The 17,511-nt window shown below is 55.0% G+C and overlaps 1 protein-coding gene across 1 annotated transcript; it reads left to right on the top strand.

Annotated features, from left to right (window-relative positions):
• Positions 1-4,201: 4,201 nt before the first annotated feature.
• On the top strand, positions 4,202-8,814 carry AQP6 (aquaporin 6). Its single transcript, XM_047786577.1, is given in 5 exon segments — positions 4,202-5,095; positions 5,098-5,393; positions 6,178-6,336; positions 6,597-6,677; positions 7,307-8,814. Coding segments are annotated over 5 exon segments (843 nt in total). The 5' UTR covers positions 4,202-5,001; the 3' UTR covers positions 7,520-8,814.
• Positions 8,815-17,511: the final 8,697 nt, after the last annotated feature.

Below are 17,511 nucleotides of genomic sequence, written 5' to 3' on the forward strand. Positions count from 1 at the left end.
CCATTCTCTCTCACAGGGCCGCTCGGAACCAGACCTGGGTGCCTGACCCCACGTGTTCTCAGGGAGGTGCAGGTGTGTGTCATAGCCAAGCACACATGTGCTGTCACCCCTCCGACCCTCTGCTCCACCTGAAGACAGCACCCAGAAGTGCCTTGATTCTCCTGTAAAAGACGCCCCCCTCCCCCTCTGTCCAGGGACTGCCACTTGTCACCAGGTAGGAAGGTGGACATGGTGACACGATGGAGAGATGGAGGAGGACTAGGGCTAAGGGCAGAGACTAGATGGAGGGTTGGCTGTCTAGATGCATGGGCAGGAGGAGGGGAGCCTGGGAGCCTCAGCTTCCTCTTGCCACGGCTTTTGGGGAATGGGTGAGGGAGGCAAGTGAAACTCCCTTGAATCCTTCCCTTTCTGTTTCATTTTAATGTCCCTCCTTTTCTCCCCCAGTCCCCTCCTCCTCCTCCTTCTTGCTCCCCTACCCTCCTCAAGCCCTAAGAGAGGACCTCTGTCAGAGCTCACATTGCCCCTTGTGTGTGCGCCCCTGGGAGATTTAGAACCCACAGGCACCTGACAGGCAGCAGGAGGCAGCCAAGTGTGGGGCTTGACAAAAGCTCCTGGAGCATGAGTGACCATCAAAGTGTGCCTTTAGGGCCCAGGACTGGCTGGGTCTGAGGACGAGCTGGGTGGAGCTGGAGCGAGTCCTGGCCCATGTCCACATGTCCTCAGGGGACAAAGGACCTTGTTCCAGGCCAGGCAGGGTCCCAGGAAGCTCTGCTCTAGGCCGGCTGGAGACTAGGGCCACCACCGCCTGTAAGGCTCTCCACCTCCAGGGCCCAGATCAGGGGCCTCAGGCGTTGCCTGTCCTGGACCCTTCCCGTCCCAGCGCAGCCCTCAGAGCTGTCCCGCTGGAGAAGAAGGGGAGGTGACAACCCTAATAACTGACATTTTCTGACGGGGAGACACTTCTCTAGGCATTAGCACATTCACCCTAATGACTCCTGGGGAGGTGGCAATTACTGTCTCCACTTTCCAGGTGGGGAATCTGAGGTCATGGGAGTTAAGCACTGGTCAGCATGCAGTTTTATTTTGTCTTTTTAGGGCCTCACGCATGGCATGTGGAGGTTCCCAGGCAGGGGTCAAATCAGAGCTATAGCTGTCAGTCTATGCCATAGCCACAGCCACAGCCACATTGGATCCAAGCCTCATCTGCAATCTACACCACAGCTGATGGCCATGCCAGATCCTTAACCCACTGAACGAGGCCAGGGATGGAACCCGCATCCTCATGGATACTATTTGGGTTCGTTAACCCCTGAGCCACAATGGGAACTCCCATGGCAGTGTTCAGATATTTTCACTTTCTTGTCTTTCTTTCTTTTTTTTTCTTTTCTTTTTGGTCTTTTCAGGGCTGCACCCGTGGCATATGGAGGAACTGTAGCTGCCAGCCTACACCACAGCCACAGCAACACCAGATCTGAGCCGCATCTGCAACCTACACCACAGCTCATGGCAACGCAGGATCCTTAACCCACTGAGCGGGGCCAGGGATCGAACCTGCAACCTCATGGTTCCTAGTCGGGTTTGTTAACCACTGAGCCACGATGAGAACTCCCACTTTCTTGTCTTATCGAAGGTTCTCAACAGATAGCATTACTGCTGCTTGGTGACTTGTGTGCAGGTGCAGAAACAGACTAGGAAAGATATAGGGTGAGTGTCTATGCCCAGGCCCTCTATGACCCTTTCTGAGGTGAGGGAAGGGGAGAGGTGCCCTTGAGGCCCCCTGGGGCAGCCCCGAGGCAGGGAACCCCCACCTGTGCCAGGGAGGACTGTCACTCAAACTGCCCCCACAGCCACAATCCTTCAATCTTGAGCATTTATTGAAAGACTCCTTCATGCTGGGAAGCCTGGGAATTTGCACTGGAACAGTGGACGCCTGGAGCAGATCAAAGCCAGAAGTAGCCACTGGCTTTGCCCAAGCCTAGCTTCTCTATGAACCTTGCCCTGACTCTGCTAGAGGGGGAAATCAGGGCAGGCTTCACAGAGGAATTGAACTTGAGCAAAGTCTCAAAAGAGAGGCCAAGAGGAAAGGCATTCCAGGAGTTCCTGTCGTGGTACAGTGATTAGCGAATCTGACTAGGAACCATGAGGTTGCGGGTTTGATCCCTGGCTTCGCCCAATGAGTTGAGGATCCAGCGTTGCCGTGAGCTGTGGTGTAGGTCGCAGACGAGGCTTGGATCCCACGTTGCTGTGGCTGTGGTGTAGGCCGGTGGCTACAGCTCTGATTAGACCCCTAGCCTGGGAACTTCCATATGCCGCAGGAGCGGCCCTAGAAAAGGCAAAAAGACAAAAAAAAAAAAAAGAGGAAAAGCTTTCCAAACGCATGGTCTCTCCACTGCTCTGTGGTTACCAGGCATGTTAGAAAGAAGCCAGGAGGGGGAGACTTAAAAACCATAGATGAGGCTGAGAATGGCCAAGAGTGAGCTCCAATCACTCAAAAGGAGCCAAGAGCACAGGAAGGGCCCACAGACCCAGACACAGGAGAAGGGCTTCCTCTTCTTCAGGGTAGCAGGGAAGCAGGTGACAGCAGAGGGCAGCTGCTGGCGGTGGGGGCAGGGGGAGATGAGAAGAAGGCTTGCTTGCTGGTTTCACTTTCTAGGTGGGACAGAGGGCAAGTCGATTGGCTGGAAGAAAGCCCCAGCAGATTGGGGATTTGAAGAGAGTGGGAAGGTTTGAAGTAGGGCTTAGAAGAACGGGGCGAGAGGCGCCTGGGGATGGTGTAAGGATGGCTGAGCAGAGCTTCGACTCCCTGCTGAGGCCAGAGACCACGGACTTGTCATGGCAGCAGTCTGCACGGCTGGGCGAGTTTCTCCAGCAGTGCTCCGCAGCGCAGATGGGAGCAGGGGGTGTGGAGGAGGATGAGGATGGAGGGATGCGGGGGTAGGGGGCGGGGGTGCAGAGGACAGGGAGCTGGGACAATGGGCACTGAAGTGAGATGCCAGGGGATCTGGCTGGAGAGGGTAGAGTTAAGCCAGGATGGCTGAACGAACAGAAAGGGGATGGCAAAGAGAATCGGGGAGGGATGTGACTGGGACTGACATGGGAGGGTGTGGACAGAGCCTGTGGTCGGAGGTGAGATGTTTCGCTTGAATATTCCAGGAGGCCTTGGAGTCCTCGTCATGAGCATCTACTATAGGCTTGAGCTAATCCCTGTGCAAGACGTTGTATGTAGGGATGAACAAAACTTGGTTCCTGGCCCCTAAGGGGCTCACCGCCTCCCTGGAGAGATATGCTAACACCTTGACAACACCCGATGGTGACTGCGATATACCAACGTGGCCAGGTGCGGCGGGAGCCCACAGAGGGGGACTCACCCAGGAAAGGGAGAGGTGACATCAAATCTGAGCCTTGTGAATAGATTAGGACACACCTAAGCAAAGAATTGGGATGGGCTCTCCAAGGGGAGACCAGCATGGAATGTTCCAGAACCACTGGCCATTTGGTGAGGCTAGAGGGTAAAGGCCAAGGCAAGAAGTGGGGAGAGGTGAGAAAGGAGGAGTAGGATCTCAGAGGACCTTGCAGGTCAGGCACGGAGCTCACAGAGGGGACCGGAGGCTTTGAAGGGATTTTAGCAGGAGCAGCAGGATCAGATTTGCATTTCGAAAGATCACTGGGGCTGCAGTGTGGATAATTGATTGGAGCCGAGCAAGGGAGAAACAGAGAGGATGGTTAAAGGCTGCAGGGCAGCGGGGGGTGAGAAGAGGGCACAGTCACGAAATATTGAGGATTCAAAATCAGTAGGACTTGACGCCCTAACTGGACAGGAGCCAGAGGGTGAGGTCAAGGATTCTCCCCAGGTGCCACTGGGCAATCCGAGGACAATGGGAGCCATGGGCTCAGGGCATGGGGAGGGATGAGGATCTCATCCTGAGACAGGTCGAGTTCAGAAGCCAGAGGACACCAGGGCACAGCCATGGGGCAGGGAGCTACAGCCCGGCCCAAGGCCTGGGCACCCAGGTGTGGTTAAGAGGTGAAGATTGTATTATCTTAACAGCTCGGCAGGTTCTTCTTAGGGAGAGAATATTCTGTTTGAGAAAAGACCTTGATAGGCTGCTGGGAGTTAAAGGGCAGAGCCTAGGATGTGGGAAAGACTGTGCTGCCGCAGGGCCGGGGTGGGGGTGATGGCAGGGGAGGCATAAAGAGGTGGAAGTGGTGAAGGGCTGGTGGAAACTCCCTGCTGCCAGCAGCAGAGGCACCCCCTGCCATGGGTATCACCGACTAGCTGTGGAATAAACCCCCTTCCATTTGCCCCCTCTGCAGCCCCCCAGGTTCAAATCATAGCCAAGTTGCTTCTGTTCACACCTGCTTTCAGTGAGTGCGGGTTCAGTGGGAATGGATGAGAGAGCTTGACTCCCATCTGGGCTTATGAGGCGCGGAATAGCATGAGCCCATTTGGAGGCCAAGCCTGAAGGCAGAGGGGGCTAGGAGAATGGGAGCCACGGAGAATGCATAGGGCCCTCGGAAGCAGGCCTTGGACTTGGGGATCCGAGTGATCTTGCGTTAAGCTGACATGAGGATGGGAGCACCTCAGAATCCCAGGCCCAGCATCACTCCCACACCTGCAGCTCTCAGGCTAGGCTTCTGCCTGCAGCAGAGTTAGGTCTGTCCAGCTTGGAAAACTCCTGGGACGTTCCGGCTGGGTGCCTGGGGACGTCCCCCCCTCCTCTGGCTGTCAGGTGAGCTGAGGGTGGAGCGGGCATGTGAGCACCACCCCTCGGGTCACTCCCGCACCCCCCACCCATGCAGACACACATAACCTTGTCAGCCCCACTGCCTGCAGGTCTGACCAGCACAGTCCTCTGCTGACAGCGCAGGGAGGGAGCTGCAGGCCAGGGCCCGAGCTGCCCAGAGACAGGAGACCAGAGGAGACAGGGAGATTAGAGGCAAGAGAAGGGGAGGCCCTGGGAACAAAGGAAGCGACCGCCAAGGCCCCAGGACCTGGACACAATGGAGTCGGGCAGGCACAGCTTGGCCAAGACGCTGGTGTGCCGGCTCTGGATGACCGTCAGCAAAGCTCTGTTTGCCGAGTTCCTGGCCACGGGCTGTACGTGTTCTTCGGCGTGGGCTCAGCTCTCAGATGGCCCCTGGCCCTTCCCTCTGTGCTGCAGATTGCCATCACCTTCAACCTGGCCACGGCCATGATCGTCCAGGTCACCTGGAAGGCCAGTGGGGCCCACGTCAACCCTGCTGTGACGCTGGCCTACCTCGTGGGCTCCCAGATCTCCCTGCCCCGCGCTGTGGCCTATGTGGCTGCCCAGCTGGCGGGGGCCACAGTGGGGGCTGCTCTTCTTTACGGGGTCATACCTGAGGACATCCGAGAGACCCTCGGGGTCAACATGGTAGGTGCAGAGAGGGGGAGGAGGCAGGTTCCTACAGGTGGAAAGGGGGAAGGGCTGGGCCAGAGGAGAGGGGACAGGGAGGCCACAGAGCAGGAGCTCCACACCTGTTCTGGGCTGGGCCCTGGGCCCCAAAGGAATGACTGTGGCCTTGGTGCGGGCAGAGCAGACGTGGGATCCTGGTGCGGGGATTGGGGAAGCAGGCAGAAGCCACACTAAGGGGCAGAAGTCAGAGACGGGCCAGGCATTTAAGGATCAGGGTAGCCGGGGAGAGGTGGGGGACCCTGCACGCCCTTCCTCTCCCCAGGTCCACCCCACGTCCCCCACTCCTCTGTTTCCCCGTGTCCCTCCCTCCCCAGCACCCAGAGGCCTGTCTCACTCCTCCACATTCTTCTAATCAGCTGTGTTCCTCCTACTTCCCCAAGTCCCCACCTTCCGGTCCTGCCCACGGTCCCTCCCAGGCAGCCTGCAACGTGCATCGCGCATCTCAGCTTCTCAGCCTCCCTTTCCCACCAGCCCCGAGCACCGCCTCGCCGCCCGCCCCCAACCGCTGGCCCCAACCAAGCCGAGTAGCAGCGGGAGGGGTACCACTCCCTTCTGCGGGGAGCTCGTGTCCGTGTCCGGCGGACCGGACCCGCACCGCACAGCTCTCCCCTGCCCTTTAGCTTCTTAAGTCCTGGGGCGGGCGGTGCTGTGGTGTCCTGCCCCCTACAGCGAGGAAATGAGGCCCAGAGGGCCACCAGACCCGGGCAGAGCCTGCTGGCTCCAGCCTAAGCCCCTCGCACAGGTCAGGAACAGTGTCTCGATCGGCCAGGCGGTGGCAGTGGAGCTGGTCCTGACCCTGCAGCTCGTGCTCTGTGTGTTCGCCTCCACCGACAGCCGTCAGGCGACAGGCTCCCCAGCGGCCACCATTGGGGCCTCCGTGGCAGTGGGCCACCTCATTGGGGTAAGGGGCAAAGGGGACGCCCTGCACATGCACCCACGGGTCCCTCCCTGGGGAGGCTGCTGGGACCCCGAAGGCCAGGAAGTGTCCCTTCCTGAGGACCCTTATGCCTTGGGGGCAAAGCTGCAACCCCCGACTCCAGGCCCAGGGGAGGGTGCTGCAGGGGCCAAGCCTGGGGTGGGGCTCTGAGCTGGGGCGGAGGGGGCTGTCCTTCCAGGCCTGCCTTTGGCCTCCTCACACCCTGACCCGCACTTGCGCCTCAGATCTACTTCACCGGCTGCTCCATGAACCCAGCCCGCTCCTTTGGTCCTGCCATCATCGTTGGGAAGTTCGAGGTCCACTGGGTGAGACCCTCTGGCGGCAGCTAGCCGAAGGGAGATGGCCCCAGTGGCAATAGGGGCTTTCTTCAGCAGGGAGGCCACAGTCACTTGAGAGGACAAGTTCCCCTGCTACAGACCACCCTGACCTCCATCGGAGGTTTCCCTGAGCTCAGAAGACGAGGGCCTTTCTTTCCAGCTTCAAAACTCCAGGGTACCCTGTGGATTGCTAAGAAATAGGCCTGGGGCAGGAGCTGCAGCCTGGGTCCAGGCCTCAAGTCCTGGCTGTTTCCTCATTCACTTCCTCCAGCTGGACCAATTTCCAAACTTGGATAAAGAAAAAGACAAACAGAAATAGACACACACGCCAGAAGGGACAGGAACAGCACTGGCCAGGGTTCCAGGCTGGAACAGCGGAGGCCAGAGGAGGGAGGCAGAGGTGGTGGGGAGCCTGGCCCAGCCTGGTGGGAGGCAAGGTCCCTTCACCTGTGGGAACTCAGGGTGGCGTGGCGTGGGGCAGGACTCCTGCTTCTCAAGTTCACCACCTTGTAGATAGCTCCAAGGGTCCTGGGAGACCAAGTCAAGCAGGTGGGGTCTCAAAGCTGCCCTGTGGTCTGGACGGTTCATGAGCAGGATGCCCACTTCTGCCTCCTCAGATCTTCTGGGTGGGACCCCTGACGGGGGCTGTCCTGGCTTCACTGATCTACAACTTTATCCTGTTCCCTGACACCAAGACCCTGGCCCAGCGACTGGCCATCCTCACTGGCACTGCGGAGGTGGAGAAAGTGGAAGGGGAGGAGCCCCAGAAGGAAGGATCCCAGGCCAGTTCTGGGGACATGGAAATGGAGAGTGTGTGTCAGGTGGCCTAGAACTTGGCCCCTGACCTCGAGCTTCTGAAATGTGCCCTGAAAGTGGGCAGCATGCTTGTGTAACCAGACTTCAGGTTTTCCTGGGGGGCGGGGGACTTGCAAGGTGGGGTAGGGAGGCTTGGCCACTTGTCCTAGCAGGGTGGGCGGGGGGAATCCCTGGCATTCCATTTCTAGACGGGATCTGGGAAGCCAATCTACTCCGTTCCCTCCTCCTCCATATATATTTTTTCTTTTGGCCGCAGCCACAGCATGTGGAAGTTCCCAGGCCAGGGATCAAACTCACCCCACAGCAGTGACCCGAGCTGCCTCAGTGACAATGTCAGATCCTTAACCCGCCGAGCCACAAGGGAACTCCTCCTACATCTCTTTTAATGAGTCAGAACAGAGGGAGGCAGGGGAATTGTGATTGCCCTCCCTTATCTCATCTGTCTGGGCCCCATGGCCCAGGGGTGGTCCTGGGCCCCCAGACCCCCTTGTCTTGAAGAAAAGGGAATTTGAGCCTGGACAGCCACTCTGCTTAGAGATTGAGGGCTATGGGGATCTCAGGGAACCCCAGCCTCTCACCCCACCCTTGGGGAGGAGGGGCCAGTCTTCTCGGGAAAATCAGGCCCTGGAACAGCTTCAGAGCTCCTTGGAGGGGTGCTTCTGCTCTTGGATGTGGTTTGGGGGATTCCTGAGGCCAGAGATTACCCTGCCAATAGGTGTTCACTCCTTACTCCTCCAAATCCTCAGCAGAGAGCCCCTCCCTCAGGAAGAACTGCCACAGAAGGACCCTCTTCAGGGTGGGTGGAGGGGCAGGATATACAGGCAAAGGAGGTCCAGGCCAGACAGGCCTTTCCCCGGGGCGGGCTCCCCCAGGTGTTCGCCTGCTTCCCATGCCATACCCCCATGCACAGGAGCGATCCTGAAAGGGGGCAGGTTCCATCCCAGCCCTCCCTCTGTGACCTGGGCCTAAAGACGCCACCCCTAGCCTCATTCTCAGCCCTGCTAGGATCCCAAAGAGTGTTGAGTAAGTCCCAAGATCATTCCTAGGAACTCAGGAATGACCCAGGAAATCAAGATTTCACTTCGGTGCCTCTGGAGGATGTGGGAGTCTCACTTGGTTTGTTAACATTTACCAGCTGCTGTAAATCTCCTCTGCCTGTGACGTGGGGTCCTGTCTGGATCTCAGTTTTCCCTGGCTGTAAAATGGGCACAACCTGCCCCCGGAGATTGATGTTAAAACAGGCAATTGGAAAATGTTTGGGGAAATTAAAATGCTAGGAAAAGGCACCCAATAAATGATGATGATTGTTGCTGTTACTGTAATTATTGGGTTTGGATACAATTGCTGCTGGTAATGGGAGGGAGGGGGGGTAGAAGGGAGAGGGAGATGATTAAGAGGGAGAGAAAAGAAAGTAGGTTTTTCTCATTTCATCTGCTCCATTTACCAGGGTGGGGGCGGGAGCTGCCTCCTTCTCTTCTGGGCCTACTGACCTGGGAACCTTAGGGCAAGGGTTGGGGAAGGATCCTGGAATGAAGAGACAAGCCAGTAAGAGTCAGTTCTTATCTCTATGGTGCCCATCACTAAGGTATCCTGAGATACAGCCGCCAAATGCATAAAAAGATGCAACCTCCAAAGGGGTTGGGGATAGGGGAGGGGCTGCCAACGTCTCCCAAGAACAGGGGGACAGGGCCCCAGCCTGTGACAGCACAGTGGCTGAGTCCCAAGGGCTCGTGACCACAGCAGCCGTGTTCTGTAATATTGTCAGTACAGGGTACTACTCGCATCTCTCCAAGCTGGGCCCCACTCATCTATCTTCACAATCTCTGAGCCCAGGGCTTCCTCTGCTTTTTATGAGCAGAGACAGCCGTGTGCGTGTGTATTTGAGAGATGGACTTACTAAAGGTCACCCAGCTCTGCACCACAGCCCCCCAGGGTCTCCCCAGCTCCTAGCTTAGAATTTTCCAAAATAGAACTCCAGGGGGGCTTATACAAGCTGCAGCCAGAGGAAGGAAGCCGGAACTAGAAGGTTGAAGAGGGCAGGGGGATGGAGCTCCTGCAGTAGGCTCTTAAGTGCCTAGACAAATTATCTCCGCATCCCTGGAGCTGAGCACGCAGTGGGTGCTCAATAAAAGTTTGATGAATGAATGACGGAGGCTGGGCAGCTGGAGAGGGAGGGGAGGCGGTAATTGATCAAGAGGAGAACTCAGGAGTCACAGCTCCAAATGAGCTAAGATGACAGCCACCGAGAAGCCTGTGCTTGCTGGTTGTGGGGAGCTGGGAAGAGGGTGCACAGCCACCCTTAAGCCTCCGCCCCTCCTCCGGAGCAGACTGTGTAACCTCTGTCCCAGGAACTTCCGGGTGACTGCCTGAGGAGAAAGCTGGGGGCTCTTTTCACCGATCGTTCCTTAAAGCTGTGCTCTGTCAGAATAGACCAGAGCAAGGGGAGACCAACCAGCTCCATGAGAAGTGAGGAACTAGGTTAGAATCTCAAGAGCATCCAAAGTTAGACACAGGAATGAGGAACCAAAGGTTAGCTTCTCCTTCTCTGGAGCCCTTTATAGGACAGCCGGCCATCTGCTTGGAGGTGGGAAGGGCTGGCCTTCCGGGAGCCAGATCTCAGCAGTTCCAGCTGGGGGGGTGGGGGAGTGGGGGGGCTTCGAGTCACAAGCACAACCCCTGAGCCCGGATGGGGGCGAGGGAGGGGGGAGCACGGGGAGGACACTGGTGTGCACTCCCTTCCTCCCTTTTGTCAGGGGAAGTTTTTAATTAATAGTGTGTAATCTGATCTGGCCCTTCTCCCCGCTGAGCACTGCCTTCAATCAGCGAAGCCATCTGCAATTGCAATTCATAATTCTCCCAAAAGGGAGGGGGCCCGGGACGGGTGCCTTGGTGATTAATACAATTAGCCTTTTATGTTGATGATTGTCTTAGCAGGAGCAGATGATGTGAGCACAGCGCCTAGGCTGTCACTTCCCCATTGGCTGGCAGGACGCCTCTCTCTGTTCCCCACCCCCACTGCCTCCTCCTGGGGTGGAAAGAGGACAGGTCTAATTTGGGACTGCTCTGTGCAGGGAGGGACCCCACAGAGGGACCAGGCTCTGGGACACATTTGGGCTCCTCGGAGTGAGGGGAGAGGAGGAGCGAGACAATGCAGCGACTGTCACTTTCTGAAGAAAATAAGGACTTTGACCTAAAGGATTCTGTGCACCAAGGTTTCAAAGAAAAAAAAAGACACATAAAGATAGACTAGGGGTCAAAAGGGTTGAAAGAGTTTAACTACAGGCTCAGGCACTTCCAACTTCATGAACTTGTGCGAGGTACTTGAGGATCCCAAGCCTCACTCCCCTCATCTGGGAAACGGCACGTGTGTTCAGCACCCCAACCTGAGCCTCAGATCTCCGTGGGTGGTGGTTCTCACCATCATCGAGGTAGACGGCCATGCCCTTGGCAGTGAGCTCAGCTCTTTCCCCTGCACTTTCGAACACAGCCAGGCTCTTGCTAAAGAAGGGGTCACTTCCTCCTCTCGCCCTAGGCTCAGCGTGAGTGAAGGAGGGAGAGAGACAGTGTGTCGGGGAGAAGGATCCCAAAGGAAAGAGGAGCCAAGACTCAAACCCAAGAGAGAGGAACAAGGACAGACTTCCCTGGAACAGGTGGAGCACTGGAGGGAACAGGTGGAGCACTGGAGGGAGCAGGCTGGGAGCTGGTTTGGGAGAGATTCAGTGAGGCTCAGAGGGCTGGGTGGATATGCAGGGGTGAAAACAGAAGCAGGGCTTTGAGTGTCTGGCATCTCATATGAAAGCAAACAAAAGGGGAGCAGCCAACAGAGCTGAGGGTTGAAGAGGAAGCATAGATCAAAATCTGTGATCTCTAATCTATAAAGAGGTCAAGTGAACTGGAACAAGCCGACTGGGGTTTTGATGGGAGACTCTGCTGCATCAGAAGCCTCTCTGGGCCCCTGGTGCTGTTCCCTAAGACCTGGAACAGCATGAGATGAGAGCTTCTATCATGAGGGACATCGACCTTTAGCCAACGCCAGGCCCTATAACGTCAGGGGGAAGACAGGGCGGGATGGAGGTGGGGAGAAGTTAGGGCTAATCAAGATGAAGCATCTGGCCAAACAGTAGCGGTAAACCCAATAAAAGTGGGTTTATTATGTAGGAACCCACTTCTCTCTTCAAGCGTCTCTGGCCCTTTCCAGGGAGAAACTCCTGGCTACAGAATCTGATCTGGCTCAGAACCCTGCCCAGGGTTCAGCAGGACTGAGGTGGGGTGGGTGAGGGGTGAGAGTGGAGGGAGGGTGCTGGTCTCTGCTGTGGTCCCTCTGGCTGTGAGCTGCTGCTTTCTATGGCTCACATCTTAGCAAAGGTCTTCTCCTAATTATTCCTTTTTTAAAATTTTATTTATTTATTTTATTTTTGGTCTTTTTGGTCTTTTGAGAGCCGCGCCTGCGGCATGTGAAGGTTCCCAGGATAGGGGTCAAATCAGAGATGTTGGCACTGGCCTACGCCACGGCCACAGCAACGCCAGATCTGAGCCACATCTGTGACCTACACCACAGCTCACGGCAACGCCAGATCCTTAACCCACTGAGCGAGGCCAGGGATCGAACCCGCAACCTCATGGTTCCTAGTCGGATTCGTTTCCACTGCATCACGACAGGAACTCATAATTATTCCTTTTTTAGTCTCTGAACTGACCTTCCCGCTCTTCTCTCATCGCCCCCAACTCTACCTTCAGAAAAGATTCCCCGCCTCTCTGATCATCCACACTCCCGAGGTTTGTGCCAACGGCGCTCACTTGGGGTGTCCGTCTGTGCCTGGTTTGGTACCTTTTCCTCCCAAGTCCCTTCCCTCGCCTGAAGACAGCTTCTCTATGGGGCAGGCCAGGAAATGGAGCTCAAGGTCCAACCAACTGGGAATTTACTCAAGGGTATGCATGGACCTTTCTGGGTCTCTTACCTCCCCGCCACCCGCCAGCTCTGGAAGCACCTCTCCCTTACAGAGCCTCAGGTGTAACCAGTCTCCAGACCCTGGGCTGGAACCTGGGCCCCACCCTCTCCCAGTACGAAGCAGCCCTCTGGCCTGCCGGCCTCAGTTTCCACATCTCATGGGGCTGCACCACCTCCTGGTGGCTAAAGCCCCTTCTCCTGTGTAGGGGGGCAACTGAAAGGAATTTCGCAGGATATTTATACCAGAAGTTTCCAACTGTGTTCACTCCAAAAAAACTTCCAAGATCCTGACATTAGTAGTTGTATTTTTTTTTAAGTCTATTGATTGAGAAAATGCATAATGACTGAATTCTGGAGGCCATCATTAAAACATTGTATTTTATTCATCCTCCAGCAATCACAGAGTTACATGCTGATAGTCAGTTACACACAGATGAGTTATTCACAGCGTTTATGGAGTCAGGGGCTAAATCTCCTGTAATCACTCTCCAAGGCCTCTACAGTTTGGGAACCATAGAATTTTTTTTTCTTTTTTTTTTTTCTTTTTAGGGCCGCACCTGCAGCATATGGAAGTTCCCAGATTAGGAATGGAATTGGAACCACAGCTGCCAACCAGCACCACAGCCACAGCAATGCAGGATCCAATCCAAGTCTGTGACCTACACCACAGCTCATGGCAACGCCGGATCCTGAACCCACTGAGCAAGGCCAGGGATCTAATCTGTGTCCACGTGGATGCTAGCCAGGTTTGTTACCGCTGAGCCACAATGGGAACTCCGAACCATGGATTTAAACCACTCCTTATGTCACAGATGAGGATACAGGCCTGGAGAGGGGAAGAGATCTGTTTAAATTCACACAGCTTGTGAGGGGGTTACACCCGAATTTAAGTTCAAGGTAGACATTTGTTACAGGGACTGTCAGTACTAGTCCTACAGGGGCCTAAATAGGAAGGAAGCTGCAGGCAGAGGGGTGGGGGGTGGGGCAGGCAAGCAGGACCATCCCCAAGAGGTGCAGGATGGTCACCCTGCCTTCCTTCCATTCAATCAGGTAAGACAGGCCTGGAGGAGCTGTGAAAGGGACCCAGGGGAAGGAGATGGCAAAGGGACAGAGAGTGACTGGAGAGGAGCAGCCCTTCCCCTATTTATGTTAACTGCATAGACTCTGGGCAAGTCCTTTAACTTCTCAGGGACTCAGCTGTCCCATCTGTAAAATGGGAGGGAGCTAGCAGTTGAACCTTCCCTTCCCTGTGGGAATAATGGCTTTCCTGCCCTTCAGGACTGTTGGGAGAATCTTCTGAAATGTGTGTGGAATTTCTGGGTAAATAGCAAAGACTGGGGAAAGGAACTTTTCAATCATAATCTCCTCCTCCATTTTTTTTTCTTTTTTTCTTTTTAGGGCCGCACTCTTGGCTTATAGAAGTTCCCAGGCTAGGGGTCGAATCGGAGCTGTAACTGACAGTCTACGCCACAGCCACAGCAATGCCAGATCCAAGCCTCGTCTGCGACCTATGCCACAGCTCATGGCAATGCTAGATCCTTAACCCAGTGAGCAAGGCCAGGGATCAAACTCACATTCTTATGGATACTAGTCAGGTTCGTTACTGCTGAGCCACAACGGGAACTCCAAGATCGTTTGGAAAAACCCCCGAGTCTCACTCTTCATGATTCTAGACCTTGGACCCTTATTTTGGATGATGATGACCAGCTGGGCTTGGGAAGGGGATGGTGAGGGGACTTTACTTTCTTGGAGGTGGCGGTGCCATGGCTGTTCTAGAGCAATGGTTAACGTGTGGTACCCACATCAGTAGCATCAGTATCAACTGAAAATGTGTTAGAAATGCAAATTCTCAGGCACGACAAAAGACCTACTGATTAGCAACTCTAATGGTGGGGCCCAGCAATTCGTATGCATGTTTTTGGTCTTTTGTTTGTTTTTTGTTCTGGCTGTACCTGTGGCATGCGGAAGTTTCCTCGGGGCTAGGGATTGAACCCACACCACAGCAGTGACAGGAGAAACAGCAGTGACAATGCCTGATCCTTAACCCGCTGAGCCTGTGGGGAACTCTCAGCAATTTGTGTTTTAACAAGAACCCTTAAGGGGATTCTGGTGCTGGTGTTTGAAGAACCACTGGTGTACAACAGGGACCTACTTAAAGATCAGGCATGTTAGAGGGGACATGTGGGTGAGCAAGCTTCCGTCTCTGCTTTTGAAGAGTCTGGAATCTGGTGGAGATGAGTTCAGGACCTGAAAAACTACATCATCTCCCCCAAGCAAGGCTCCTCAGAGCGAACCTGGGCACCTGGGAGAGGCACAGATGTGGTTCTATGAGAGTTAGATTTTGTTCAACACTTTATTGTGAGAGGGTGATTCCTAGGCATGGGGCAGGGAAGCTGCAGTTTTAGAAAGATTTTTGGGTTTGTTTTTTCAATGAGAGGGAGGTCATCAAAAAAAAGAGGAAAGAAACAGAGAAGACAGGGAGACCCAAAATAATAATAACTAATACTTATAGAGCACTTAATATGTGCCAGGCACTGTGCTGAGTTTTGCAACCACTCTCTCGTTTAATCCTCCCAACAGCCCTTTACACTCTAATTATCATCCCATTTCATAGACGGGGAAATGGAGCCACGGACAAATCAAGTTGCCCAATCATGCAGGTTATAAGGTGATGGAAGTGGACCTTGAACCAAGATCAGTATACCTTCAGAGCCCCTTCATTTTGTCATCGTGCTTTGCTGCTTCTCTTAGCGAAAAGGAGGGAGTACCCTCCCGTCTTTTGCTCAAAAGCCTTCAAGGGCTCATTAGGGCCTGGAGAATTAAACTTGACTTCTTCTTCATACTATGACCTCAAAATTCCCTCCAGTCTTTAACCCCCACCCCCACCCCCCATCGAGAGCCTTGTACTTCAGCTACACTGGATTGACTTCTCCATTTTCTCTTAAACACTTCCTGATTGCTTCATTTCCCACTCCTCCTCCCCGCTGGGAGCCTAACCATTCTCCAAAGCGCGACTCAAAGGCCTCCTCCTCCCAGATTCCCAGTCAGGAGTGGGCTTGCTCTCCTTGAACCCCAAGAACACAATCCCCACTTCCGCGCTCTGCGCCGTTTGTATCCCACCGCACCCCGGGGCAGAGAGCCCTGTGCGGGGGAACGCAGACGTGCTGCAGGCGTCCTCGTGTAATTGACAGAGGTGCAGAGTAAGACCTCCAGAGACGGAGAGCAAATGGGAAGCTAGAAACCGAGAAGGGGAGAGGATGAAGACAAAGACTAGGCGGCGACCAGCCACAGGCCCCCGGTCTCCCGCCGGGCTCCCCCCTGGCCAGGGACAGACGGTGCCGGTTCCCCGGTCGCGACTTCTGGGCAGGCGGCCCGTCGCGCGAGAGGTGGGGCGCGGGGGCGGCGGGGCTGCGCGCTCTGCTGGTCACCCGCGTCCGCCTATTAACATAAATCCCATTAGCGGCGGCGCCGGCGGCGGGGAGAGCGGGTCGGGCGAGGGCTCTGTCTCGCGCGGCTGCCAGGGCGGGCGTAATGCTGCTAACGCGTCCTCCGACGGCGCGTTCCGGCAGACAGAGGCCCTTTTCCAGCCATTACCTCGCTGGCACCTCCGAACCACCCAGTGCGCGGGGCTCTCCCAGCGCGGGAGATTAAATAACCAGGCCAAGATCTCGCCTCTACTAAGCGGCAGAGCCGGGAAATCAATCCTTACTTTCTGGCACTGGCTCTCACGCTTTTCCCGTTGCAGGTGCAGCCCCAGGATGCCTTCCTACTCGGGAAACTAGAGTTTCAGAAGAAAGGGGGATTAAGACCCCCCCCCCAACACACACCCTTACCTTTCTGGTGCTTTCTTCTCACCGGGCTGGTTGCAGCAGGGAAAGGGGGTTGAGTGGGACACGGGAGGCAGGCGTGTGGTGATGCTTTGGGTAGAGGGAGGGATGGGGGGACAGTGTCTCCAACCCCCATCTATCATTTGGGACACAGCGATTGGGTGGTGGGCTGGAAGGCTACCACCGTCCTATTGAACTCTCCTCGCTCAAATGGCTATTTATTGGAGCTGCAAAAGTGAGATTATAGCCCTAAGTGAGAGAAGTACCATCTCTGTTCTCTGTAATCTAGTAGGGAAAGCCAGGAATATTTACTGAGCACTTACTGTGTGCCGGCAACTGTGCTAGGTGCTTTATGAGGCCATCTCATTTCTTCCTCTCAGCAATTCTATGACTTAGGTGCTGTTATGATTTCCACGTACAGACAAGTGAGCAGAGAGGCACAGATGACTTCTGAAAGACCATATAGCTGGTGACTGGAAGAACCAGGAAGATGAAATGGACTGACATGTGTGACAGGGGAGGAAGAGGATGCTAGGGAAGCTTAGAGCACTGCAATTGCCAGAGGGTCAGGAAGTTCAGCTCTAAGGGCAAGCAAGGACCAGCTTAGGGGAGAATTATTAAGGATTTTGGTCTTGGGGTTCCTGTGTGGCTCAGCGGGTTAAGAACCTGACTAGGATCCATGAGGATGAGGGTTTGATCCCTGGCCTCGCTCAGTGCCGCATTGCCATGAGCTGTGGTGTAGGTCACAGATGCAGCTCGGATCTGGTGTTGCTGTGGCTGCGTTGTAGGCCAGTAGCTAAAGCTCCAGTTCAACCCTTAGCCTGGGAACTTCCACATGCCGTGGGTGCAGCCCTAAGGAAAAAAAAAAAAAAAAGATACTTCAGAGTTGTGCTCAGTAATTGGATAAGGAGTGAAAGGGAGAGGGAGAAAACGGAATCATTTTTACAACCCCTTCTCCCCCCTGAACCCCTAGGTCCAATCATTTAATAAATTCATCTCATGAGTATCTTTCCCCTCTCTCTCCTCTTTTCCATCCCCACTGCCACTGGCCTCATTCACCCTGGATCCTCTCCCTGACCATAAAGCAAATGTTTCTACCATCAGATTTTCCCCTCTCCAGACAATCCTCCACGCCATCTGAGCATTCGACCTGTGTAAAGTGCAAACCTAGTCAAAGTCAATCCAAGCCCCATTGTCTTGTCATCCTTCCTGGTCTGGTCCTGACATTCTT

The sequence above is a fragment of the Phacochoerus africanus genome, chromosome 7 (genome assembly GCF_016906955.1).
Source record: "Phacochoerus africanus isolate WHEZ1 chromosome 7, ROS_Pafr_v1, whole genome shotgun sequence".
NCBI lineage: Eukaryota > Metazoa > Chordata > Mammalia > Artiodactyla > Suidae > Phacochoerus > Phacochoerus africanus.